Raw genomic sequence first — 15,623 nt, 5'->3', positions numbered from 1 at the left:
AGAGAACCAGCTTCACCTCTAAAGAAACAGCCTCAACCCTACCAGACCCAACACCTGTATTTCTCCCACAAATATATTGTAAGATCTACTTTTCTGTCCTGAAATAAAATTCATAAATAATATACCCTGCCTACATATGTAATTTCAAAAAAAAAGAAGAATAATTCCCTAGCTCTAACATAAAGGAAAATAATTTGCAATAAGGAAATGCGTATTTCGGTATGTATATATAGTCCAGGAATGTTACGCCGTACCCAAGAGCTGTAGCAGAAAACATGTCTCATTCCTCCTTACCGTGAGGAAGTTTGTACTTAAGAAGAATAAAACGTTCAGCTGAGTATGGTTAGCCTTTATTTGGTAAAGGCTTATGGTTGCTTATATGTGATATTATAAAAGAGAAGCTAAGTTAAAAAGTGCCTATACAGGGGCGCCCGGGTGGCTCAGTCGTTAAGCGTCTGCCTTTGGCTCAGGTCATGATCCCAGGGTCCTGGGGTCGAGCCCCACATCGGGCTCCCTGCTCCACGGGAAGCCTGCTTCTCCCTCTCCCACTCCCCCTGCTTGTGTTCCCTCTCTCGCTGTGTCTCTCTCTGTCAAATAAATAAAATCTTAGAAAAAAATCCTTAAAAAATAAATAAAAATAAATAAAAAGTGCCTATACATATATATATGTATACATACATATACAATTGCCGTTCATGTGAGAGCTACAAATACAGACCGATTCAGGTATGTTGTAATGGAGACTCGCCTCATCTGAGTGACATTGACTCGGCTGCCCTGATTTTTCCAAAGTGGTTAACAGCTTATGGGTGAAGTTCCTAAGAAAACAGAGTACAAACATCCCTTGATTTACATGGTAATTACATTCCTGGGAAACTGAATGTATATCAAAACTGTGCCAAAGAGTTGGATTCTGTGACCCATGTGGAAGCCCTGCGGGGCAGGTGGAAGCTGAATGGGGAGCGGACGGCCCGCCTCGTGCAGGACTGTAGCGCCTCGTGAGCCATCTGCAACCCCTGGTCCTCCGTCATAGGTTTGGGCGCAGCTCAAGGCCGCACCCCCAGTCTTTGGGAGAACTGAAAATGCTCTCACGAATGTCCAGAAAGCTCCCTCCCCATTACTCCCTGAAAGGGATACAAGCATAAAGGTGGAAGCCAGTTTGGGTGGTAAATTTAGCTATCGAAGGAAGGACCCTTCAGGAATGGAGAGTCACCAGCTTTCATCCTGGGTTTCTTTGGACCCTTTGTTCTTAAAATAAAACCTCCGAATTTAGGGCTTTGCTGAATCCGGATTGTTTTTATCAGTATTAAGGTTCCAACATGATGCTAATGATTCGTCCTGAAACCATTCCAAAATTCTCTGTCTTTCTGGTGGTCTTACTGCTCTTTCTTCACATTTCATGTGTCATTACTCATCTTCCTATGACTTCAAAGCTTTTGGCTTCATGATAATTTTCTCATGCTTACCTGTGTGTCCTAATCTGTGTCTTGTTAACAGATACTGGTTTGACCAAGGTGATTTTCAGGGCTGGGATATGACCAAGAGTTAACTGTTCCACTGCATCTTGGTGCATCTTTGGGGGTCGGAGCCACCCGTAGCAGCCACTGTGGCACCCAGTTTTGACATTTCCAAGTGGGGTTCAAGATGTGGGGCTCTCACTCCTTCATTGTTCTCAACTTACAGGTCGTCAGGAGGTTTTGATCATCAAGGAAGGACAAAAATGTCTTGTTAGCTACGCAAATACAATGCCATAAAAAGCATAACGCTTCATCTAGCACGGAAGGCTTAAAAAAAAAAAAAAAACCGTGAGACTGAGCTGCTTTGTCTTTCTCTTCCAGCTGACATCCCAGCATCCTTATGCTGAAGTTTTCATCGGCCAGCCCCACGTTTGGACGGTTGACCTCAGCAATCAGGAGGAAGTGGGAGATGCTGTGAAAGCAATTTTAAGTCAGAAGGTTGTGTCTTTTTTTCCGTTTTTCCCCATCTGTACTGTGAACTGAAATGTGTGGAAAGCCTCACAGGCCCTCTGGTCGAATGATTAGAACATTTCCACGTCAGCTTAACTCTGAGATTAGAAAAGAGCCACAGCGTAGGATTTGGCCTAGGGAGGGTTCATGGGTGCACTGGAGGGTGGGAACAGAGCCGGTGCCCCTGTGTGCGTGGATTCTCCAGAACATTTTGGCATGACTGCTGGGTCCCAGATACAATAGTAGGAGGTTGAATTACATTTGTTTCACTGCTTAATGATGGTCGCTCTCACAGAGATCAGAAAACACAAACCTGTTCCCCTACCAAAAAGTAAGTATATTAAGGAGCTATTAAGGAAATACTGGGAAATGTTTTTATATAGCGTTCATTCATGTGACTTTTTTTTACCTGAACATCTTAATGGAATTTTGTATTTATAAGTAACTGACATCTCTGGATTCTCCTGATCAAGTTAGCAGACATTTATTAAGTACCTACTGTAGGCAGAGCACCCTCTGAGCCACTTTAGGGGACACTCACTTCCATAAACATAATTGAGGCTGGCTCCCAGCCTGTAGGAGGCTTACTGCCCAGTGGGGATGGACCAAGTTAACCTCTCCCAACCCACCCGACTGCCTTCCACACTATTGGGTGCATTCTGCTCTCTGTACTCCTCCTACTAGAACACGATACTCTGTTAACAGTTATTTAGGAGAGGCGGTATAGGCATGGTTGTAAGGAGTACGGGCTGCAATTAGCTTGGGGCTGGGGTTCCAGCCCTACCACCTACTAGTAGCGTCCCCTCAGGCAGTTACTTAACCTCTGAGTCTTAGTTTCTTCATCTCTTTAAGTAGTAGTACCTACTATATAGGTATTTGTAAAGAGTCAATGAGATAATGAATATAAAGCCCTTAAGTGGAAATCTACCACATAGTGAGTGTTTAGTTGTTTTTATTAAGTCATTATTAGTATTATAGATATAATATTCTTATTTTTGTGATCAACAGTCTGGATTTACACTATACTGTCAGCAACATGAGGGCTGGAAATATGTCTCTCTCACTGCTGTACTCTGTACCCAGCATAGTGATTCACCTAATGGATTGAGAGAGGGAGGGATAAGTATTTGCCGGATGTGTTCAGTGCCAACAACAACATGCAAAAGATGGAGAAGTGGACATTGGGGGAAGCTTTCTGGAAAGTGCAGCACCGGGTTAAGTCTTTTAGGAAGAGTAGGAATTTGCCAAGCTGAACTGAGAAGTGGACCCAGAAGGACATGGGTTCAAGGCACAGTGTGAGTAAAGGGGAGGAGGCTGAGTAGAGTGTGGCCCCACTGGGTTGCCTCAGAATATCTGCCACACAGCCAGAGCTTCACCACCAGAGAGTCATTCCTATGGAGGCTGATGGTTCTGTCTTTCTTTCTTGAGTCCCTGAGTCCCTTAGGGTATTAGTTTCTCAGGACTACCATAACAAAGAACCACAAACTTGGTGGCTTTAACAAGAGAAATTTATTCTCTCACAGTTTCAGGGACTAGAAGTCCAAAATTAGGATGTTGGCAGGACCGTGCTCCCTCCAAAGCCTGTAGTGGGGGATTCTTCCTTGCCTCTTGTATCTTCTGGTGGCCCCAGGCTTTCTTTGACTTGCAGCTGCAGCACCTTGACCTGTGTGTGTGTGTGTGTGTGTGTGTGTGTGTGTGTGTGTGTGTGTGTGTGTGTGTGTGTGTCTGTGTCTGTGTCTGTGTCTGTGTCTGTGTCTGGGTCTATTTATCTGTCTGTCTTTTCCATTGTTAGAAGGACATCAGTCACACTGGATTAGGGCCCAGTCTAATTGGGACCTCATCTTAACTTGATTACATCTGCAAAGACCCTATTTCCAAATGAGGTCACATTTATAGCTACTGAGAGTTTGAACTTGTGCATTTTCTTTTTGAGGGACATAAATTCAACTCACAACACTTGGTTAAGTGCACATACCCTTGAAAAATAAGTAACTTAAAAGGTAACGTAGAGGCAGAAAATCTTGGATCATGGAGTACAAAACTTTTTAGGCAATAGATCCCTTTTGTCAAACAAAAATCTAATGGGAATGCTTGATACAGAAAGCACAGAGTGAGGCACTAAGTTGTATTTGCTCATTGCTACATGAGATAGACTCTCTTCACTCCATGGAACCTCTAGTGCTCTACATTTTAAAACTCTGATCGACCTTTATCCACCTTATTCCAAAAATTATTCAAGACCACGTGAGAAAAAAAGTAATTATAATAGTAGCTCTTATGTAGAGAGAACCTCTTTCTACACATCTAGAATCTCTCTATATCTTTATGAGCCTTACCTCATTTAATCGTTATCTCACATAATTCTTCTATAGATAAAAAGATTGAGGTTTAAAGAAATTAAGTAATTTACCCAAGATCACACAGCTAGTAAGTAGTAAAACCTGGATTGAAGCCTAGGTCTTTTTGACTACTGTGTTAAGATAATATAAAACTTAGAAAGGAAAAGAAATATGGAAAGAAGTAAAGGGAAAGATATGAGTGGGAATGAGAGGTTAAGTAAGTAATGAGATTAATACAAAAACTATTGTCCTTAAAATCCTTACGCTTGTTAGAAATGGGTCAGAAATTTAGTTCCAGGCTTTCTTATGTTTAATTACAAGATTTTAAATTACATGACACTCAAAAAGGCAAGGTATAAGGACCCATCATTAAGAGAGGAAATAGTCATTAAAACCAGACCCAGGGATGGCCCAGATGTGTTGGAATTTATTAGAAAGCAACTTCAGAATGCTCAGATAAATATATTAGAAGGTTTGGTGGAAAAGGTGGACAGTATATGTGAACAGATGGAGAATTTCAATAGAAAGCTAGAAACTTTTTCTCAAAACCAAAGGAAAAAAATGCTAGAACTGAAAAAATAATTGGAAATGAAGAACTCTTTCAGTGGCCTTATCAGCAGAGTGTACACAGTGGAAGAAAATATCAGTGAATTTATCAATATCTTATCAAGATACTGACTTATCAAGAGAAATTTTCCAAATTGAAACAAAAAGAGAAAAAAGAATGAAATTAAGAAAAAACATATGAGACTTATGGGACAATATCAAACAGCCTAATTTATGTATAATTGGAATCTCAGAAGGAGGAGTGGATAGTCAGAAGACATATTTGAAAAGATAATGGTTAAGAATTTTCTGAAATGAATGAATGACATCAACCTGCAGATCCTGGGAGCTCAGTGAACTCCAAGCAAGATAAATATGAAGAAAAACAAATATACATCATTGGCAAACTGCTAAAAACAAAAAATTAGGGGAAAAAATCTTGAAAGCAGCCAGAGAAAAATTTATTACACTTAGGGGGATAACAGTATGAAAGACCTCCAACTTCTCATCAGAAATAATGGAGACCATAAAAAAGATCCCTTGGAGGCAGAATGTGTAGGGCCTTTAAAACAGGTCATGCTAAGAATTCTGGATTTTTATTTTAAGTATGACGGGAAGTTTTGAGCAGGGGAATGGTATGACCTAGTTTACATTTGGAATCATCAAGAGAAATTGCAGAATATGTCCAACCTAAAATCCTCTGGTTAGTAGATAGAGGAGACAGGACCCAACTTCTGGTCTTCTGGTACCTTCTAAGACCACCTCTCATTGAGTGATGCCAAGCCACCTCTGTCCAGGGTCAGCTGATCTCTGAGATTAGTTCCCTGTAGGAATTGTACTCGGACTTAGAGCAGTGAGCGGGTACTAGAAGAGACAGGACATCTCACAAGAAGGGAGATAAAGAGAAAAGGAAGGAAAAGGTGGGAAGATAATGGAAGGTTTCCGGGGCCAGCAGGAAGTACACAGTGTAGCCTACAGGCTTCCTTCCTGTGGCCAGGTGAGTAGCTGTCCTTTTTCCTGTTTCTCCACAACTGGCCCCACTTGGGTTTCTCCATAACTGGATGTGCTCTCAGCATTCCCTTTCATTCCATTCCACAGGGAGGCCTTGACTTGTTCCTGAAGGATTATCATGCAGAAAATTATCCCAGGCCCCCTGCCCCAGTCCCCACAATAGCTCCTACCTCAGAGGCTTGCCAAGGTTCTTTTATATCCAAAGCCAGGAGTCTGGAGAACTTTCCCACACAAAGGGCCCTGTTTCTGTCCACAGCAGGATGGCTAGTGGAACCCATTGGCAGGGGTGGTTTAAGAATACAATTACCTTATTTTTTTTATTTATTTATTTATTTATTTATTTTTTATTTATTTATTTATTTATTTAGGTTTGCTTTTCCTTTATAGGAAAATCATTTGGCTTCATATTATTTAAAACAGTGAATAGGCCACCAAGCAATTAATGAGTCAGCATCCCTTTGGTTAAATTGGGTTTAGTTGGTAGGAGAACACAAGGAAGAGCCATTTTTCTGTATTTATTGCATTTGAAATAATTTATTGCCCTTTCAGATAATTCATTTCCATTTCTAAAGAATTTCTAAAGGATGCCCTTTGTAATAAGTTGTAGGAATGGCCCCTGAATATTCAGCCTCCTTCCTACCACATAATTGGATCTGTTGATGTCATGACAGATGGCCACCAATGGTTATTTCACTCCAGAAATTCTACTTGTCACCACGTAAATGAGCCTGATATGCCAAGTCCTCTGTTGTGGTTTCTTTCTGTTCCTTCTGTGAACCTTTGAGAGGAGACCTATCTGTAGGCCAGTCCTAGTAAGCCGCTGGAATCACCCACAGGTTGAGTAAATAAATATCCTTTGAAAGGAAAGAAAAATTTTGCCCTTGGTCTGAAGAGCTATGTCTGGGTTGGAAAGGGCACAGCATGTGCAAAAGCTTGAGGGTGAGAAGGAGCAGGCATGCAACATTGAAGTCAGTTTTCTAGGTAGTTTGAGCTCTTCTGAGGTGATCTGTTGAGGAGCGAGATGACCTGCGTTCTTGCAGAGTAGTCCTGCCCCGATAGTATCATACTTATGGCTCAGCCTCTTTTAGCTCTCTCTGGACGGATGTAGGCAGGGATGGCTGAGATAAAACCTGTGTGATGCATTATATGATTGTGGATTTGAAGATATATTATGAAATTAATAGTCATGGTTAAAGAAGAGTTCACGTGTAATGTGTGAATCGACACCAAAAAAGGGGAGGAGGTGCCCTGTGCCCAGCTGCTTGGCTGCCCACGGGAGGATGACTTCTCTGTCCACTGTCCCATTTTCCACAGGCCTCAACTCACAGGTGTTCTCTCCAGCTCTCCACCCTGTAAATCTGAGATGGGCAAGTGTAGGCCTAAGCGACGGCCCTCTATCTTATTGCTCCCAGGTGCCCTTGGGCTCTCTGAAGCTGTCAGACTAGATTGCTAATGATTTTGTCCCAAGTGCAAAAGTAAAATTTCCATTTCGGATTGGTAACGCCTGCTGGATGCCCCCAAAACACAAGCCTCATAGTGTTGGCACACACAGTGTGCAGCAGAGATCAAACCCACACGTCTTCGCCTTCCCCAGGGGTCCAAACAGTGATCACATTGCCTCCCCCACCCCAGAGAAGCACCTTCTGGGATTTCCTCCTGCCTTCAAATAAAGCTTGGGCTCCTCAGTATAGAAATCCTTTTGTGTAAATCCGGTGAACCTCTTCCCAGCCTTGTCTCTCCAGCCTTTGCAGTCCCAAGCTCTACCCACCTGCTGTTCTTCTTGCCTGTCTCACCTCCTACTACTCGCTCTACCTGGAATGGCTTCCACATCTTGGCTTGCTGGAATCCTAGCTGGCTTTAAAAGCCCAGCATGAGCGGAAGTCTGCTTTGACCTTATAGCCTCGTGGGCCCCTTGGCTGAACTCTTTGTGGCACTTTGTGACTCTGTTTCTGCCCCACAAGTTCTTTAGGTATGTGCTAACCTCACCTACAAGTGCAGACCAGTGCTTTTGTCACCATCCTGGGTCCTTAACCACTCATGCCGTGCCCTTCCCATAACATTGAGCACGCACCCATGCCGCAGGTGTTTGCTGTGTTCCTCCGTGAGCCCCACAGCCCCGCGGCCATGGAGCCTGCCCTGTGGAGCTTAACCTCTAACCAGTGATACTCCCCACCTTTTGGGGAATGCCTACTGTATTCTAGACACCAAACTAAGCATTTTACTTTTTTTTTTCTTTTCACATAACCTTCACCAACAGCTTAAAAGAGGTAGATTTTTCCTCTCTCGGCTGTTTGGCACATGAAGAACCTGAAGCTCAGAGATGGTGGGTGATTTGCTCAGGGTCCCACAGCTGGTGAGGAACAGAGTGAGCCTGTAAGCCCAGGTCTGTTGACATCCGAGTTCATAGTCGTAGCCCCTCTTGAGGCACGTGAGTGTGCGTGAATCAGGGGAGGACTGGGTAAGTGTCCTAGGTTCTGTGTCCTCCTCTTTCATGATACCATGTTCTATTTCCACAGATTGAGCCATACATGCCATACGAATTCACATGTGAGGGAATGCTACAGAGAATTAATGCTTTCATTGAAAAACAGGTAAGGCTCTTCAGAAGCCCTTTTATCCCATCACCCCAGGGGGCTCTCATGAACAGCTAAGAGCTCACCGTGTTTCTGTGGTTATTTTCCTGCTTTGGAAGACTCCAGAAGCTGGATAATGGCTTGATGGAATTTTGAAGCATGCACTATCATGGTCACCCAAGGGACTTAGTCTGTCCTTGGGTTAAGAATGTTCTTTTTGGGGGCACCTGGGTGGCCCAGTCACTTAAGCATCTACCTTTGGCTCAGGTCATGATCCCAGAGTTCTGGGATTGAGCTCAACAGGGAGCCTTCTTCCTCTCCCTCTGCAGCTTCCCCTGCTTGTGCTCACACTCTCTCTCTCTCTCTCTCTCAAATAAGTAAATACAATCTTAAAAATAAAAAAAAAGAATGTTCTTTATGATGGTGGAAGGTCAAAATGGAAACTTCGAATGGGAGAGACTGGATGGTCAAGGTAAAGCCCTCCTGAACCATCAGACCTGTGCCCTGAATGGGTTCGGAGGGACATCGCGAGGACTTGGGTGGGGAGAGGGCAGAGAGATGGTTCACTGGTCCTGCCTGATCTTCGTCTCCCACCCTAAGAACGGCAGGGGCTGAAACCAGGGGTTTCTGAGCATTCTTTTAATACATGTTCAATAATTCCAAATATGTTAGGACTTTTTAGTGGTGTTCAAATATCTTTTCAAACACGACCCCTTTTCAAACGAAACTTTACATGAAGGCTAAGCATAAAACAGCTAAAAGGAGGGTTTCAGTGCTAAAGTGGGGTGGGGGGTCCAAGAGTCCACCGCCCCCAACAGAGCTTGCAAACTCTGGCTTATGCTTGTGGCAGTAAAGGCCAAGAGCACCATTGGCATCCTTCTGTTTCCTTAGTCCTCAAAAGCAGCTCAGAGCTACAAATAGACAGATTCAGAACCCCTGTGGGCAGGGCAGTATGAACTCCTTGACCACATTTCAGGAACAGGGGTCTCCTTTTAAAAGGCAAAGCAGAGTGTCTTAGAATGATCAAAAGATCTTTACACAATAGGGGGTGAGGACTGTGCAGGCTGAAATAGCAATGGTGTGTTAAAAATGTAAGTAGGTGTAGACTGGAGGTCCCAGGTAGGTTCCTAAGGGAAGGTTTGCGGCGACAGGTTGGAGAGCCCTGGGCAGTCCTGGATGCTGCTATTGAAGAGGGAGAGCAGTGGGCACAGGCTTCAGGGTGGCGTGTCTGATATTCTGGGTGCCTGTTCATGGCCAGAGGCCATGCTCTGCAGCCCTGCCATCTGAGTTCACAATTTTTTGGTTTTATGATTTGGGTGCGTTACTCAGCCTCTCTGGGCCTTAGTTTCCTCTCCTGTAGAATAAGGGCAATAGGAGACCTCTTAGGGCAGGAAGTGCATAGAACAGGGCTGGCGCATAGTGCTCCATAAATGCAAACTGATATTGTTGATTACCTAATAGATGATATTATGTATCCTATCACAGTGTATAATTATATTGTGATGTCATATAATACAGTATAATATGACTCACCCGACTTTACCACAAGAGCTAAGCATCTGAATCATCGCTTCATTCAATCTTATGTAGTGCCTTGATTGACGGTGACCACATCAGCACCCTAACCCGGGCAATCTTTTACGTGCCGACTGCACTGCAGTGCGTACTGAACACGTCCCAGTGCATTGTCTCACTCAGTCCTCACAGCCCAGGAGGTGGCACGAATAGCCCCACGCTCTGGATGATGGGGACCGAGATTTGCGGTCGTGGGCTCACACGTTGTGGACTCCGGGTTTGATGCTGGTTTGGTCTGAGCGCAAGCGTGTCCTAGCAGGCAGGGGCCGGTGTGTGGAGCTGGACTTCCCGCCTTCATTCACCTTCCTGCAGGTGCCGAGAGGAGCTGCTGCTTCTCCTCTGGCAGGGAGTTTTAAGCTCTCCTGCCTCTTACCACCATCACAGGAATCAAGCTGAGATTGTACCAGGGTCCCCAAAGCCGCTTCTGAAACCCACTTCCTCCTCTCCTGTCTCCACTTCCTCTCAGGGAAGATGCTTACTCACCACCACGTAGAAGACTCTTTATCAAGTTTATCTGAAGACTCTTGAATCACAGCCAGTCCTTTAAAGTTCTCATGTGGCCCGTTGTCTATAAATCTATTACCAGCTTTCCTTTCCAACAGGAAGGTGCCATTCCCCACAGTGACCTGGCATAATGCTCCATAATGCAGGAGCATCCCTGGTCCATTCACCCCCATACCCCAAGCACCATGCCCGACACACAGTAGGTACACAGTAACTCCCATTTGAAGGAGAGTGTGTGCACGTGCCTGTACTTTTCATTCATGTGTCCCAGGAGCCAGAAAGCTCATCTTGGACTTTATGATTTGGGATACACGCTGATAAAACTGAGCTGCCCACTAGCTCCTCAGCACAGACCCCTGCAGAGCCCACAGTTCTCAGAAATCCAGAGCTTTCTCTTTTGCCTGCTATGGTTGATTCCCCCGTCCACTGGGTAAATGTCTGTCAGCTAGAGTGCACTGTGGACTGGGCTGGGGGGTCGGGAAGATGTCAGGGGATGAGTCTCCATTCTCAGGTAGCTTCGGGCCTCCCAGAGAAGCCAGTCAGGCCCACAGGCAATGCCACCGCCATAGGGTTGGGCCCTGTAACAGTGATGTCACCAGGATGCTTAGGGATCGCACCACTCAGCCTGCAGAGTGGGGAAGGGGGAGAGTTGGGGAGAGGGTGTCCAGCAGCATTTTGTGGAAGATGAGCCCTGACAGCAGACTGAGGGGGTATGAGAAGGACTGTACAGATCAAGATGTAAAGGCCTGGGGGAAAAAAGAGAAAGTATGGTGAGGTATGGGAAATTTAACTGTCACCTAAGAGATGTGATGTAAGAGACAGGGCTAGAGGAGGAAACACTTCATGAGAAGATGCTGAGGCTCGGCCGAAAAATGCAGGTTTGACTGTGAGACAACAGGAAGCTCAAGGGTGTTAATGCAGGATGAGGGCAGTGAGACTCTCAGATTGGTATTTTAGGAAAATCCTTCTAGGAACCTTGTGTGGGGGTCATTTCCTATTAAGCATTCTCTCGGTGCTGCTACACAAGCCAGAAAGAGGCCGATTTTGAGTTTATCCCAGGCCTCACAAATCCTGGAGGGATTTGTTGAAGCCATAATGTTCCCCCAGCTTTAGAGGGGAGGTGGGAAGTCAAGACCCCATTGAGTCACAGGTTGGGGCTTTAGCCTCTAACAGTTCTCTCCAGGTCTCAGTATTTTAGAGCTCAGGGTGTTCGTTATTTTTGCAGCTAGAATATCATCAAAGAGCAGGGAGACTGGAGTGAAGGGTGTTTCTGGTGTGAACGGAAAGCCTCGAGCTCTGAAGATTGGTGGCAGCTCAAGTTTCCCGTCCCTGGAACTGTAGGAGCGCTGTAGCCCTAATTAGGCTGATCTCTGCCTTCAGAGTCTTCCGTGTGATCTGCAAGGGGAACAAGGAAGCTTTTATCTCAGAACCTTTTCAAGGTTGTCCATCATCCTCACCCAAGGCCACAGGAGCCAGGGGAAGCCAATTGACAGCAGTTGAGAAAGCCCCGGGCTTCAGTGTTCCGTTGAGCGGTTGACCGCTGGAAGTCTACCTCATACCCAGCCAATCCCGGGCTCTCTCACCCAGTGGGAAAGAGTCCTGATTGAGGGAAACCACTTGCTTTTTTCCCTTAATGCCCCTGCCCTGCCCACACCACCATTGCTTTGCTGTACTGGAAATGTTGATTGGAGTTGCGTACTCTTCCAAGTCAGCGCTCTGTAAGAAGTGCTCTCTCCAGGAGCCGGGAAGGAACTGGGGCAAAAATCCCTTGTAATCTCAGATCAAGAGCATTATCCTTCCCTAACCTGAGTGTCCAGGCCTGTTAAGGTTCTCATGATGCATTTCTTGGGAAAGATTTAGGTATTTGCCTCAGGCCAGAGAGTATAGAACGTGTTCTTTTGAAGGAATGGCAATGTTCAGGTTGCTTTTTGAAAACCATGCGTATGTCCCTCATTCCTATTTTCTGTACTTCCTGTAAAGATCCTGTAAATGTACAGAATGATTATGCTCACATTATTTTGCAAAGAGCTGTATAATTCATGTGAAAAGCATTCTGGCGATATGGAGGGAAAAAGGAGTTAACCTTCAGAGCCACTGTGGAATCAGCTTCAGCTCCTAGGAAATCTGGCTTATCTGAGCCCATCTTGAACTCCCCAGCGAGTGTTCTAGATGCAAGGACAAGCCCGGTAGTGAATCCGGATAGTCCAGGGTAGCAAGGAGTGGTGGTGGAGGAGACAGGTTGCAGGGGAAGAGGAAGAGGCACTGAAAAGGGGACAGGGTTGGCTTTGCTGTTTGGAGAAGTGGACAGCTGCTGTTGGCCTAGCCATTCCTGATCCCAGAGACACTGGCTGAGGAATGCGTAAGTGCTGGAGCCTGGAGTCTGGCTCCACCACCACTCTCTGTGATCTCGGGCAGGTTCCTAACCTCCCTGTCCCGTTGCTGCTTCTGTGCAGTGGGGATACCACCACCCTCCCCGAAAGGCTGATGGAGGAATCGATAGATTAACTCAGGTGTAGGGCCAAGAGCAATGCCTGCCACAGAGTAGGTCCTCAGGAAGCCTCAGCTACTTGCTGCTGCCGGAACCCGACACCCAACCAAGGTATGCTTTTTAGAGAGCTTTATTGAGGTGTAAGTTACAGACCATAAAAGTCACTCCATGTAAGCATACAGTTAAACAATTTTTTAATCACGTTGATGGAGGTGTGCGATTACCACCAAAGTCTAGTTTTATAGTTTTTGTCACCCCAAAAACCTCCCTTGTGCCTATTTGCAGTCTTTGCCCCAGCCCCTAGGCATCCGAGGTTCTGTGTTCTGTCTCTGGAGATTTGCCTTTCCAGGTGGTTGCTGGCTTCTTTGACTCAGCGTGATATTCATGAGGTTCATGCATGTTCATGTATCAGTACTTCTTTTATCACTATTATTATTCTTCTTATTATTGCTGAATAGTGTTCCACTGTGTGGATATGCCAGTGTTTGTTTATGCGTTCACCAGCTGACGGACATGGGTGTCGTTCCCACCTTCGGGCTGGTGTGAAGAGCGTGTGAACATTCCCACGCCCATGGATGTGTGTCAGAGGGTGTGAGAGGTCTGGGGCTAACTCCTTTAGGAGTGAGCTTGTTGGCTTCTTGATTTGCATGTGTAGAGATCATCCACAGAGATGGGTCTCGACAGCTCAGCGTCTCAGCCACCTCCTGAGTTGTGCCTGTGGAGACACAAATCCACACCCACTGCTGGCCATAAGCCCAGCGGCCACCTGGGGACGAAGTTCACTCCTTTGAGGACAGCACAGGCCGAGAATGGGAGATACCAGTGGGCAACTGAAATGTCTTTAATCCAGTCAGTCAGTATTTATCGAACACCTTTTTTGTGCCAGGCCCTGGATCTCCCAGCTATGACATAAATAATAAACGTGTCTCTTACCTCTCAAATAGCTGGCGGAATTTGGCCCAAACTCCAATTTCAAGGCCTAGAACCTGTCCCTTCCTTTTTTTCTCTTTTGTCTTTTTTCCCCCAAAATTCCTGGCCTTACTTCCTCTAGATCCTGCCCCCAGACCTGTATCTGCACCTGTCTTCTTGGCTGCACACAGTTTCTGCTGAAACCCACTTGCACCTGCTGTGTCATGGACGTAGTAACTCTATTAATGATTTGCCGGGGACTGGGTGGGGCTATAGGATTTGTGGAGGAGATCCCTTCGCAAACAACCAGGAGAGCGGGGCAGGCTAGCACCGCCACCCCGGGGGGTGGGGTGGCGGGGGGCAGCACCCCATCATCTTCTCTGCTCTTTGGCTGTTTCTAGGAGCCACATTCTCTCCATGCTGGGACTTGGCCTTCGTGACAAAGGCAGCTCCCTTCTGTTCCCCAGTAAATTGTCTTCACTTGTGCAAACACTGCTTTTTCTCCTAAAGTTGTTAACAATAAACGTTTCTTATTAGAGTCAGTGCAGGAAAATTTCAGAATAGTGAAATTTAGGGGAATTTGGTGACTGGGTGAAATAATCGTTGGAGAGGAATGCAGATGTTCTGTGTTCTAAGTGGCCTTGTTAACCAGGTTGGAGATTATTACATCTCATCCTGGCTGTAGAAAGCCTCTCTGAGGTAGAATATTGTCCCTTTCTGCTTCTACTGTCAAAGCCCCAGAATGCCAAAACCATTCAATTCAGTTCAACAGCTCTATATTGTGCACCAGCTATCTGCAAAACACTCTTATTTGTGGGAAGCCACTAGCTCCTATTCAGCCTACAAAACCCAGCCCAGAAGTCCCTATTTCCTTCTCTGACTGCTTCCACTGCCACACTGCCCATCCCCACAGAGTTAATCATTTACCTACTCTAGCTAAGTGGCCTTTACATCCTGTTTGGACATCTGTTTTCTGCTGTTCTGTAATTCTTTAAATGTTGACCTCAACATTTAACAGCCAAAGCTGTGTACAGTGACTCTGTGGGACCTCCGGGACCCCACTTTTGCTGCTTCTGGCCCCTACCCCGCACTCTCAGCTCCTACTACGTGGAACTCTCTGCTGCTCTGGAAGCCTGCTAGACACTCCCTTGTCACAGCCTCTGATCCTGGTTTGCCTCTGCCTGGAATGTTCTTCCCAGATAGTTGCAAGTCTCTGGGTCTATTCGCAAATGCCCCTTCTCAGTGGTGCTTTATCTGGACACCCTCTCCCCCAGCAGTCTCAATCCTTGTTCCTCACCTCGTTCTCTTCTAGAGCATTTACCACCTTTGAACATATTATATATATATTTTTTCTTTCTCATTGAATATAAGGTCTATGAAGGCAGAAGTTTGGTGGTTCCTTTTTTTTCACCAGTACCCAAGGGCCTAGAAGAGTCCCTTGCATGTAGTAAGAGCCAACCTATAGACGGTGTTATTTATCTCAGGTACTTTTCTGAACACTTAAGCATCATAGTAGTCCCCCTGGTCTGTGGGCGATGCCTGAAACCTCGGGGAGTACCACATGTATATGCTATGTTTTCTCCTATCCATACATACCTGTGATGAAGTTTTAATTTATAAATTAAGTACAGTAAGAACTGAACAACAACTAATAATAAAATAGAATGGTTACAACAGGACACTGTAGCCCAGGTATGGTTACAACAGGACA

At 45.5% G+C, this 15,623-nt stretch overlaps 1 protein-coding gene across 4 annotated transcripts in view; it reads left to right on the top strand.

Annotated features, from left to right (window-relative positions):
• Positions 1–15,623, top strand: part of MGAT5 (alpha-1,6-mannosylglycoprotein 6-beta-N-acetylglucosaminyltransferase) — a 327,769-nt gene that overhangs the window by 295,756 nt on the left and 16,390 nt on the right. For all 4 annotated transcript variants that reach the window (XM_073884745.1, XM_073884749.1, XM_025857052.2 and 1 more), the window contains 2 exons: positions 1,839–1,955; positions 8,380–8,454. In XM_073884745.1, coding sequence (XP_073740846.1) covers positions 1,839–1,955; positions 8,380–8,454 — 192 coding nt within the window. The remainder of the gene's footprint in view (positions 1–1,838; positions 1,956–8,379; positions 8,455–15,623) is intronic.

Source organism: Callorhinus ursinus, unplaced genomic scaffold, assembly GCF_003265705.2.
Source record: "Callorhinus ursinus isolate GAN/ISIS: 27379988/994484 unplaced genomic scaffold, GSC_fseal_2.0 scaffold2, whole genome shotgun sequence".
Lineage (NCBI taxonomy): Eukaryota > Metazoa > Chordata > Mammalia > Carnivora > Otariidae > Callorhinus > Callorhinus ursinus.
This window is presented reverse-complemented; position numbering and strand designations above follow the sequence as displayed.